Below are 12883 nucleotides of genomic sequence, written 5' to 3' on the forward strand. Positions count from 1 at the left end.
CCCACCAGTCCCAGAGAAAAGCACCCAAGAAATCAGATTATGAACTCGGAAAGTCTTGTAATATTGTAATTATTTAAAACAACATTAAGACCGGAGTCAGCCTCAATCCAGGTCTATGAATGTCAATTACTATGCAGATAAACTATAATGTATTTACAGTATAAATGTATTTACAGTGCACAAGTCTTGCCTATTTACTCTCAATGTCCATAGTTTCTCATTACTGATCTTTATTTATTTAATTAGAAAAAGAAGTCTGCATTAATGTCAACGGTTGAATGTTTTCCTTATAAACATTAGGGAAAACAAAAACCTCAAATGGTTGTCAGTGTGCTGTGATAATGTGGAGCAAATCACATTTGGAAAACTAAATGAATACTAGATTTAAAACACTTCGTATACCGATTATGAAAAGGTATTAGAATTAATCCTGTTTAATTCTTCAACTAGGTACATGAAAAAAATGCATATTCAAAATAAAAATATATATGAATGTGTGTGTGTGTATATATATATGAACCTATGCATCTGAGCTTTTATATGTACAGTTGAGGGCAAAAATGGTGGTAAACCCAAAAAATGTGTTTTCTTTGGGGAGGCATTAACACTTCAGATATTCTCTTACCATGTGAACAATTCTCTAAGCTTTCACAGCAAACCACTCTTAAAGACTGCCACTGCCATTTCATTATGCTGGAATTCTGAAAGATTGGTGTAACTCTCCTTCAAGTTTGTCATTTTCATTTTTTCTAAGTTGGGTCCCACCATTTGTCATGCTCGTGAGAACACTACACAGAGTGACAAGGTCACAAATCACAAAGACTAAAATAACCCAAAATCAAGTGCCCAACAGATATCACTTTACGAACTTATCAGAAATGCTGCCAAGACCAAAATCAGAAACATAATGCAGAACTACACTACAGCACAACAAAGATGAACATTCAAGGACTAAAGACTGTTTCAAAGATTTTGTTTTGTAAATGGCAAATTTATTTGGTATGGCACATTTGCTAAACATTTTTTAGGCCTTTACAAAAATAGATTGACCAAGATGCAACCTGGAAACATTTGGCACAAAAGAACTCAGACATAAAAGAGCAGGTGAAACCTTCAGCTAAAGGCATACACAAATAAATGTATTTTTGGGTACTCGAAAATCCAGAACACGATGATTAACTACAACCAGCACTGCCACCACTACAAATCCTCATTATTGTCCAAACAAAACACACAGTTAAGTGCAAGAACATCAGCAGAAGTGATTCATCCCCAAATTTAGGCCCAAGGACAAAAAAGCTAATCCTTGATTAATACCTGACATTCATTTATGAAGCTAAACCTCAGGTCACACCCACAATCTTCCAATGCATTTTTTAAGTGCCTTTGCTTACAGCCTTTTACTTCAGCTCTGCAAGTTTCAACTTGACGCCATGAGCATTTTTCCATTAACACAAAAGATAAAAGCTGAACAGAGGAATATTTTTAAACAAAAGGAAACCCTAAAAGAAAGAAAGGGGGACTGTGGATCTACTCCCATTCTTCATCATCAGCTGCAGTGCTGGTGTTCTGCACAGCTGGTTGTGGTGCCTGCTCTTTTTGGAAGGATCCACCCTGTGAGCACAGAAACAAATTAAAGCAAATCCACAGGGTACACAGTTACTGACATTTTTCTCCAAACTTGTCATGTGTAGTTAATTATTACAGTACTTAACTCAATTTCACCAAAGAAACTCTTCTGTAAAAAAGGTGGTGCTTGTGAAGGATATATATTCTTTTATAAAAATGCCCGCGTCCCATGAAAAGATTGTTTGTACCTTGCGAGTGTCTGTAGAGGCAAACACCTTCCCGTGTGGGTTAAACCCTGTTGTGCCATGAGCACTGAATGCAATTTCCTCCAACCAAGAAGGGACTTCCTGCTGGGCCTGTTGAAACAATATAACAGTTTAGCTTGAACAACTACGGAAAGGGGAAAAAAAAAATAACTTCAATACTATTACATTAAGGTCCTACATAAAAACAAAAATAACACAAACCCCAGCGAGGACTTTGACCAGAGAACGAGCCAAAGGAGTATCAGACTCAGGGTTAAAGAAGGACACGGCTCTTCCGGTGTTTCCACAGCGGCCTGTCCTCCCAATGCGGTGCACGTACTCATCAATGCTGCTAGGCATGTCAAAGTTTACAACATGCTGGACATGCTCAATGTCTAGTCCTCTGGCAGCAACAGAAGTAGCCACCAGCACAGGACACTGGCCTGAGCGGAAGTCACTAAGAGCTTTCTCTCGCTCTCGTTGTTCCCGGTCACTGCAGACAAGAAGTTGTTCATAAGGTTAACTACCCTTTCTGGCTAAATAAATAAAGCTATAAAAAATAAATAAATAGTGAATCATTTAAAAATCAAAAAGCAATCATCAAACTGGCCCCTTTCAAATTCCTGGGCGTGATAGAAGAAAAACCTACATTACCCGAAATGCAGGTTTTTCCTCTATCTTTGGCTATGATCTACCGTTATGCAGCTTATACTCTGGGTCAATTTTAGCTACATCATATAAGCACTCAAAACATCACATTTGTATTTAATTTAAAAAAAATCAAAATCTGGACACTGTGCTGAAGCCAATTCTAATCAGTCTAAATGTAGCTGCTCAGACTATGCTTGAAAAGTGGTGACAAACATCTGTGAGAAACTTATGTAACTAAACATACTGAAATGTCACCTATTAATCTTTCATCAACATATAGCACTACGTAAGGAGTGTGCACCACAACAAGTGACTGCTAATTATGTTGCTGATTTAAAAATAAGCACTGTTGAAAGACTTAAGGTTCAAGCTGGTTTTTTTTTTTTATAATTCTCATTGGTAGGAACCTGGCTAAGTATTTTGTACAGCTGCCCCACCACCAGGGCAGCTACAGAAGTGTTGCATTGACACTACCCTCTTATTACTAAATCAAATTTGTTAATACATCACATTTACCTACCCATGGATGCTTGTAGTTGGCACCTTTTCCTGACATAGAAACGTTGCAATGAAATCTGCACTTCTTTTGGTTTCAACAAAGACCATTGTTCGCTCAGTCCCTGTGTATGCAATGGAAAAACGTTACATGATGAACTGCAGAGCGATTTTGCATTTTCACCACTTTGCATATAAACCTATAAATGTGCCTTTATTTTAAAACATCCAAGTGAAAATCTTAACATGAAGGGTCACGTGAGAAACAACAGCTTCATGAAAAATGGCCTCATTAAACCTAAGATTCAGAGACATTCAAAATGAGGCTCTGGAGTCTTAAAACTATATTTACCATACGTGTCTGCAAACTCAACTGTAACTGACTACACATATCATAAAAGCATATATGAACAGGTAAATGCCAAACACCTGTGGTCTTCAGCAGTTCCAGCAGCTGCTCTCTCTTTGAGTACTGATCCACTTGAATGATATGCTGCTCCACGTCACTGCACGCGCCTCCCACCACTCCCACAGCAAGAAACAGATAGTCTGTCTTTAAGAAATCAGCTGCCAGCCTAGCAAAACAAAGATAGACTGCTTACTCTCTAAAACAGTGGTTCTCAGGTGTTCATCCTGTAATGTGCTACTGTTCAACATGCTCTTACTTGGCCTGACTAATCTGCTTATCATCTAGTCAGGACTTGAACAAAGTATGAAACTCTAAAGTAATGATCCACAAAAACATTCTATGATTAAATAACCAAGTTGAACTAAAGATGAGCTACTTTTACAGATGTAAATTCCACGTATTGGGCTACCAAGTCATAAACAGTTTTTAGGGCTGTGTTACAGAAACTTCCTATCTTTAAGGCAAAGTTAAGATACAGCAAATTCAAAACAATTTTTTTACAAATCCATAATTACAGAAGCATATTAAGAAGAGAGAACAGAAGCAATGTTAATTTAAGAATTATATATTCTACATTTTCTTAGGTTGGGATATCCTAAACTACTTAATCAAGGTCAACAAAAATGTTAAACAGCTAACAATATCGCCACAGCTGAGGTGTGTAAAAAAATAAATAAATTAAAATAAAAAAAATAAATTAAAAAAAAAACACTTAAAAATTGCAGCGATGGACTGGCGACCTGTCCAGGGTGTATCCTGCCTTCCGCCCAATGATAGCTGGGATAGGCTCCAGCACCCCACCGCGACCCAGAAGGATAAGCGGTTTAGATGATGATGACTTAAAAATTGAAAAAGTGAAGTTACGTATACAGAAGTTTAAGTTCGCTTGTTACTGTCAGTGAATTTGTTAGGCTGCTTTACAAGTTTCAAACTTAAGTTAACACACTCTTGGGGTAATCCTAAAGACAGGCCAGTGTTTGGTCATTTTGTCTAGTTAGGAAGTTTCTGTGATACTCTTTTCTAATCTGGAATTGTTCTGTATGTTCTATAATTGTTAATATCCTAAATTCAATCCTATTCGAAGACGTCACAGTGACTCAACAAATGAGTTGTCTCTGTAATACAGCTCTTGAATACACACCAAGTTTAGTAGAATATGAGGCTGACAAACCTTTGAATATCTTCTGGATATGTCGCGCTGAACATAAGGGTTTGCCTTTCTTCTTTAGCAGGCATGCCTGGAGAGCTCACCAGCTTACGCATGTCTGGCTCAAAGCCCATATCCAGCATTCGGTCAGCCTCGTCCAGGACCAAGTAACGAAGTTTACTTAGTCCGACCTGGCCAACAACGACAACCAAACAGACCTCTGTATACATTCAGTACAATTTCCGAAGTAGTTTTCTTATGAAACTACAATTAACAAAGATGCATAAAACGCATAAAAAGTTTCTCAGCTTCTTAATTTGAACATTTACCTATCAAATATCTGCACACAACCTAGGGAGTGTGCAAACTAAAAGCTTTATTAGGACCTAAATAAATAAATAAATAAATAAAAATAAAAATAAAAATAATAAAATACCTTTCCACGACCAATGATGTCCAGCAATCTTCCAGGGGTCCCACACAACACATTACAGCCCTTCAACACCTCTCGAATTGTGTAGCCAGTGTTTATACCACCATACACCACAACAGGACGCACACAGGTCCTTTAAGAGATTACCAAATGTCACTAAGCCATTTGCTGTTGATATTTTAGCAACTGTAGATAATGCTGCATCTTCAGGACAGCAAGACTACATAAGGAGTAAAGCCAACTATCAGTATGTCACCAGCGTTGTTCTGCAACAAAATACAAAGCTAAACAATTTCAAAATTTTTTACGCTTTAAATTACACCACAATGAGAGAAATTGAGTTCACTGTTCTTTAAGACATGTTTGTACCCATATGCAAACTTGCGGGCTTCCAGATATATCTGATTGATGAGTTCTCTGGTGGGGGCCACTATGATTGCCTCAGGCTCCTGCACCTCACTGAACTTGCTCGCTGCCACACCATCACTCATGAGCCGCTGGAGAATCGGAAGAAGGAAGGCAGCCTAAGCAAGGAAGATGAACAAGAGACCATAGCAATGAATGTAACCACTCAGGACGATAATGCCTTCAATTATTAGAACATTTGCAGTACCATCAGTCAGCACCACCAGTGTAATTCATTTTAAGACTAAGCTTTCATCTGTGCCAGGAAACAAGTAGGCAGACCTAAACATTTTAAAATCTCATTTTGCCACGACCTGATCAGTAAAGCCAAAATGAAACCAATATGTAGTTATATTAACACATTAAAGCATCCTGTAGATATAACTCAAATTAGCCATTTATGAATGCTAGTAATTAATCATGTTGATGCTTAGCTTCTAAGCAGGTGCTCACCGTTTTCCCTGATCCAGTCTGGGCACAGGCCATAAGATCTCTTCCTGCAGATATTATGGGAATACCATGTTTTTGAACAGGAGTTGGCTTTACATAACCAGACTTGGAGACATTTCTGCTGAGCGACTCACAAAGACCTGCTTCCTCAAAAGTCTAAGGGGGAAAGGAAAAATAAACCAACAACACCAACACCAACACCAACAGCACACAACAAAACCAATTACATACCATGATAGCCTTAGGAGAATTGCTTCCACTGACATCCACAAGAATGTCATCATACTTGTCAAAATTAATGCCCGTCTCATAGTGTGCAAACACAGAGCTTTCCTCCTCTGGTGGCGGAGGAGGTACATAAACGACCTTGGGCCCTGTACAACAGAGACAAAGCGCAGGAAATGAGAATGTTTAGTCACCCATTTGGTATTTTCTGTGTTTGTTGGCTAATTGAGTACGGAATCCTATACCTGCAGTTACACCATCTCCTTTCCCCTCCTCATCCATCGCTGAGCCTAATATATATATATATATATATATATATATATATATATATATATATATATATATATATATATATATATATATATATATATAGATAAAAGGAGGAGTTAACATCAAATGAGCAATTGTCACTTTACAAAATAAAGACAGTTAAGGTAGTAAAGATAGTAATTTACCCCTGGAAAACACCTCCTCATTCCCACCCCTGTAACCTACATTAAACAAACACCAAAGTAAACACAATCCCAACATGTAATGATTGTCTTTCAAAGAACATATGCTTCAGAAAACATTGATTTCCTGGCATGCAAATGTATGTAATGCTTAAGAACCACAAATTTTCCAAGATTATCACCTCCACCTCTTCCAAAACCCCGTCCACCTTCCCCATCTCCTCCGCCACCTAAAGATGACAGACAGATCTTCACTGCACTGACAAAATGCAGTTGGACTAAAGACCAGCATCATCTAACAATATTTTATTTTTATTAATATGATTAACAGATTAAAACATGCAGTCGATAAGCTACGACATGCTTGGTAAGGGAAATTCTTAGTTTTGATTTTTATTGCTTTAGTTAACAGGAAGGACTAGGCTAACATTGCTAACAAACACTGCACTAGGGATTGTCAAACTCATCTGAGTAAACAACAAAATCTTTAAAAGTTAAGTAAAACTGCATAGACAGACCTTAAAACATTTAAGCTAAAACTGGATCTACATTATCACCAGCTTGACATCCCACTTTGCAGTACTCATTTTCCTTAGCTATGGTTCAATGACTAAGACAGTGAGTCAGAAGTTGCATTTCAAATGACGATAAAGCTACAAAAATTAGGTGTTGCGCTCCACTTTGTATAAACAGTAAACAGAACAAAAATGTACGTGCAGTCCAGTGTATTACCACTGATTCACTAATGATACAGAAACATGCAAAATGTGGCTGGGCAATGAACCACAAACTAGCAAGAGTGCCGTGCAGTAAAAGTACTATACAAAATGTCACAAGGCTGAAACTAGCTTTTCTCTGCCAGCTTCTTATTCGAATTCTCTGTTTCACCTTAACTGGTGCAGCAGTTAAACCCTGGTGCCTGTACAGATGCTGGAATGTAACTGCTGCATCATTTAAAAAGAACAGAAAACAAACCAAAATCCAGCTTCAGCCTCATCAAAAAGAAAGGTCACAAGCCAGACATTCTAGAGCCTGCAGCTGTTCCAAGTAAATTTCTACAAATGGGAAGGACTTCAGGCAAGCTATGTTTACTTTTTCTCCTGCTGTCCATTTTGTGCTCTTAGCTACTGTCATGCCATAGGCAGCTAAAATGCATGATAAATGTTGTTTAATGTAGTTTGACTGTAGAAATAAAAACTTTGATTTAACCATCTTCAATACTAATTTGTTAAAGTGCTGGCTCCCACTCCTCACAGCAGACACCCCTCCTTAGCTGGAATCACCTGGCACTTGCCACAAGTAAACCCAATTCCCAATTATACAGCTCATTTTTGTTGTTAGTGACTAAAGTCATACCGTGTTCAAAACCACATTACCCAAACACTCATTGCCCAAAACAAAGAAAAATCTGGGTGCGTTCTTGGTGGGTTGAGACACGACCAGTGTTTATTAGCAACGTTAGCCTAGCATCTCCCACTGTAAACTGAAAAAGCACACGCCAGATACCAAACGTCTTTGCTGATTGACTGCATCTGGGCAAGTTATAAATCATGTTCATCTGATTTTCCACCGAAGTATTTGTTAAAAGACTATTTGAATTTTAGACCAAAGATAGTTTTAATACCACCTATGAGTTTTTTTGTAAACAAGCAGCCATCTTTGTATCTGCCAACTGCTGAACGTGCACTTCCCCATGTAGGCTATTCACACAAAGCAGGCAAACTGAGGAGTAAAAATCTAACAAAGCTTTCCCTGCAGGCAAAGCAGTCGATTCAACAAAGATGGAATATCGCCAACCATTGTGTGTACACAGCTCCACCTCTGCAGGCGGAAAACAATGTAGTTAAACAGACAAATTTTTTCCCTTTTCAAAACACTTCACATTGCAATAATCGTGAATAAACACATCACGGTACATCAGTCACATTTCAATATCACATTTATAAAAAAAAGATATTTAAATATGTAATGAATTTTAAAGCCTTGATTTCATTCAATTAATATTTGAGAGAACTTCTTAAAAGACCTATTGATATCTTGTATACCTTCAACCCAACTGACTAACCTCGCCTGAAACCTCCACGGCCTCCTTGTCCCCCCCTGCCTCCTCTGCCTCCAAAACCACTTTTGAAACCTGCGAAAACAAAGCACATTCGGACTCCATACATTGAAAACCTGTTTTTTCAAAAAAAGGCTGCTCTTTGACAAAGTCATGATGCCCTTTACCATCATCATTGCCATTTTCATCGGTCTCTGGAGGGAAAAAGAAAATCAATTTAAATTTCAGATCACCAATTAAACAAAATGTCTATCAATAATAGGAAAAGAAAATACCAGAATTGAAGGAATTTCTATATCCTCCTCTGCCTCTTGATCCTCTTCCCCCTATGAATGTTAAACAAGTGTCAGCATTGAACCCCAAGACAGAATCTGGCCTAAACTTGATTCTGCCTGACCACTTGCCTCTGCCACCTCTTCCCCTAAATCCGCCATTTCCACCACCACTGTTCCAGGAACTGCCTTCATTGTCTACAGGCAAAGCAAACAACACAGAACAGCGTAAGCGTGTCAGCTAGACACAGCATACAGCTGCAGCTAAGGCTGTAACAAATCAAGGCACACCAACCTTCACTGTTGTCATCAATTCCTGTATGAAAAGGCAACGTAGCACTTTATTACTTCTATGGAACTCGATACTCAATTTTAACTAACATGAAAAGTGTACCTGAACTGAAGCTCTTGAAGCCTCCACCACCTCCTCTAGATCCCCGACCTGATGTTGAAAAAATTTGATAGTTTCAAAGAACAGTGCCAGAACCAATTCATATTACCACATAACATTCACCAGGTTTCCTTCATAATACTAGTCAGCTCACCTCTTTTTCCACCTCTTAACCCAAAATCACCATCGCCACTTTTCCAAGAGCTACCCTCATTGTCTAAACACAACATTGAGTTTAAGACCCTCAGTCAAAACCACAGAAGTATAATCCACATTTTCATACCTCAAAGTTTGTTTTGAATAATTATTTCAGTACTGATTACAGCTTACCACTGATGCCGCTCTTGAAGCTGTTTTTCTGGCCCCCACTGTTCCACGAGCTCCCAGAATTTCCTAGTAAAAAATAATTCAAAAACAACCATCTTTCTTTGACACTTTATGCTGATTTCCAACATAACCATTACTTCTATAATGATCAAAAATTCAGTGGCAATAAACTTGTGATTGGCTTTTAATACAAGATGTAATACAATTACATTCAAGACTTAAATGCTGCAGAGCAACAAAGGCTGCAACAACACAGTGAATTTAATCATCAAAACAGGTGTCTATCAGTTTGTTTGAACTGTTACTTATCCAGCTATCTGTTTGGTCAGTGTAAGAGACTCAGTGAAATCTCCATGTTCAAACAAATTAACTTACCAAAGCTTGAGTTGCTCACAACAGGGGTCTGTGGATTAAGTCCAAAAAAATAAAAGTTTAGTGTACAGGTTGACAAGATGGTACGTTCAAATTCTTATCACACTAAAAATGTCTAGATGTATAGATACGACTGTTTTGGCCACCGGAGGCACTACGTAAACAGATCGTCCTCATAACTGAATGTGCACTCAGGAAAAATAGCACCTTCACTCTGTCATTCTGTGAACTCATTTTCAAAAATGATCATTTATCAACATCACATTAGCTGTACTGAAATGACTCACTTCAGTCAAACTTACACTGCACCCTTCACCTCAAACAGTCAATTATCCAATGTTTGCTTCTTTTTGCTGCTCAGCTACAAGACTAATATGGAAGACTGTTACTGACACCAACTTCCATTACTTAGCTATATTAGCCTTGTAGCTCTAGCACAAAACTAAAGAAGCAAAATTTCAGACTCTAAACATGATCGACTAAAGGAATAATGGTGTAAATTTGATCATCTGGTAAGCAAATGCTTCTAAATACTTCGATAGTTTGTTATATGCCACACCACATCAAAAACAAGCATTTGGCATGTTAGTTCTTTTTTAAAGAAAACAAAGCAGGAATGTCCAATCTTCTCTGCAAAAGGCCAGTTTTCACACTGAGAACACATCAGTGGATGAAGACAGACTAACTGAAATCAGGTTAACTCTGCTTGACTGGAATAAAAACCTGAAGCCACAACGACCCTTTGGGGATAAAGCTGGACACCACTGTTCAAAAGAAAACTGCAAACATAGGAATGCCGGTGTTTGCTGCAAAATGTTTGTTCAGAGTGCAAACGGTTACAAACTGAAGGGAAATTCCACAAATTTTTTACATAATTACACATATTACATTAATCATACATAATTTCAGTTTGATGTGAAAGGCTCTGTTCTAGAGAAACGTGAGTCAGAAGTGTTCACAGTGGTGGTGATGAATCAAGACGTCTAGAGCGGTGAAGGCCTCTAAAACAAATGTCAAACTGAGGACCTTCTGGGCCAAAGGATTTACCCTCATCTAACGCTCTGAATTCAATTCATGAGGGCCTTGCTAATTAGCTGACGAGCTGATTCAGGTGTGTTTAATAAGGTCTGCAATGCAGTGTAGTGTTTTCGCCCCTGAGGACTGGAGTCTGACACGTGCTCTGAAAGCTCCCTCGCACAGTTATGGCATGAAAAAGTTATGAATGTGGTGCCTTAAACACAATTTTATGATGGTTTTGCAAAAAGGTTTACCTTAAAAAGTGTTTTTAACCTATATTCAGAATGTATTCAGGCATGACAGGTACATAAACGGTGTTGTAAGACAAAACAGTCCCCAAAGAAAATGTACTTTTCCATATTTACCATAATTTCTCCATTATTAAATAAAAAATGGCTACATCTGCATTGTAGACACCTGATTTCTATCACCACCACTGCGCGTCAGCAAACTTCCCCAAAATGGACCGTTTCAAATCAAAACACTCAAATCTGTGTCATGAATGTTGGGATAACATAAGTGTTCCCAATAATTAAACAATTGCACCACCATACCAAAGGTTTCTGTTTGAGTATGGTCGATGTGCTCTGGCCTTGAGAAAGCAGTTCTCATGCGTTCGTTCAGTTAAATGACTGCAGTTTGCTCCAGGCCAAAGGCGCGGGCGAGTCTCTCCGCATATCACTACAATGGATTTACTCAGTTTACTGGTGCTCCTTACCTGCACTTCATCCCACTCGTCCATAATTGATCACGGGTGATGTGAGCTAAAGTAAAACAGGACAAATTAGCATGTGCACCTTCGAGAATAAGGATAGCGCCGTCTCTTCCAGCAAAGGGGGCGTCCAGCAAAGCACACTAACGCTCGGACAATCTGAAGGTGGCTTATAAAAGCACGAGCTTATGCGTTATCTAAAAAATTTGTTAGAAAAAGCTTCGGTCTGCTTTAAGGTTAACTAACGCTGGTTAACGTTCACTCATCTCCCCAGGCAATTCATTTTCAAAGCTATTGCAGCCAGCTAGCTAATTAATCATGCTAGCGTTAACGTGTTTTCTCTACGCTGGCAGGTCTTAGTGATTGATTTAGCGAATAAACATGCCTCTTTTGGAAATGGGATTTTTATAATTTCCAGAACTGATTTGTTAACATTGCAATGTAAAATTTGAATCGAGTTAACTAGAGTTAAATTAGCAAACGGCTAAGGTTAGTTAACTAGCTAACTTGGCTAACTACAAGTACAGAAAGGCGTCACGGTGGTAATTATTTTCACATTTTCCGTCAGTTCGATGTAATTTTTTATTACCACAACTGAGTATCATTAACTCGAATGTGAAAGTAAAGGCTCAAAGGCTACAACTAAGCTAGCTTAACTGGCTAACGTTAACTAGCTTTACTAGCGTTAACTAAAACTCTCCTGCGCGGCGCCGCGTCAGCAAACATCCTCAATTAGACCTTTAAACGACGATTTACCTCTGTTTTAAAGTGTGCAGGCTGGTTTCAGCAACATTTAAGACATTTCTGTCTTATAATCATTCAAAACATCATTCACAGTCGTACATTTACTTAACAGGTTTGTCGCTGACCGTTAGGAAGAGCCTCAGCGTGGCCGCAGCCGGAGAACGGATCGACACAGAGAGAGAAAAGAGAGGGAGAAGAGGGCTGGAGTGCGCGTGGGCGGGAAACTAATCATTAGAGAGAATAAAGATGATGTCCGTAACGTCAATCACGTAATTACTGAAGCCAGTTTCCATCGCTGAAAAAAAAAATCAAAAAAAAGAAAAGTTTTCCATAATTATCACTTTCATAGTCATAATCATGATCCTAAGATCCTGAGTCATAATTATGGGAAATGCTGTCATTATTATAACTGACTAAATGGCTGTTTTTTCTCCAGTGGTGGAAAAGGGCTTCCATACAAAAACCCTAAGAGGCCAACAATATTTTATTTCAAATTAATTCAGGCACT

At 38.4% G+C, this 12883-nt stretch overlaps 1 protein-coding gene across 1 annotated transcript; it reads right to left on the reverse strand.

Moving 5' to 3' along the window:
* Nucleotides 1-1412: 1412 nt before the first annotated feature.
* Nucleotides 1413-12572, reverse strand: ddx4 (DEAD (Asp-Glu-Ala-Asp) box polypeptide 4). The gene is made up of 22 exons (XM_036595238.1): nucleotides 12501-12572; nucleotides 11638-11683; nucleotides 9906-9933; nucleotides 9534-9596; nucleotides 9358-9420; nucleotides 9207-9254; nucleotides 9108-9128; nucleotides 8816-9010; nucleotides 8708-8734; nucleotides 8547-8615; nucleotides 6664-6711; nucleotides 6275-6319; nucleotides 6036-6178; nucleotides 5808-5960; nucleotides 5319-5473; nucleotides 4953-5082; nucleotides 4541-4707; nucleotides 3390-3535; nucleotides 2986-3085; nucleotides 2037-2307; nucleotides 1818-1925; nucleotides 1413-1614 (listed from the first exon to the last, which is right to left on the reverse strand). The coding sequence occupies exons 2-22, from the start codon at nucleotides 11659-11661 to the stop codon at nucleotides 1531-1533; spliced, it is 2088 nt and encodes a 695-aa protein (XP_036451131.1). The 5' UTR covers nucleotides 11662-11683; nucleotides 12501-12572; the 3' UTR covers nucleotides 1413-1530.
* Between the last annotated feature and the right edge of the window lie 311 nt (nucleotides 12573-12883).

Source organism: Colossoma macropomum, unplaced genomic scaffold (genome assembly GCF_904425465.1).
Source record: "Colossoma macropomum unplaced genomic scaffold, Colossoma_macropomum, whole genome shotgun sequence".
Taxonomy (NCBI): Eukaryota; Metazoa; Chordata; class Actinopteri; order Characiformes; family Serrasalmidae; genus Colossoma; species Colossoma macropomum.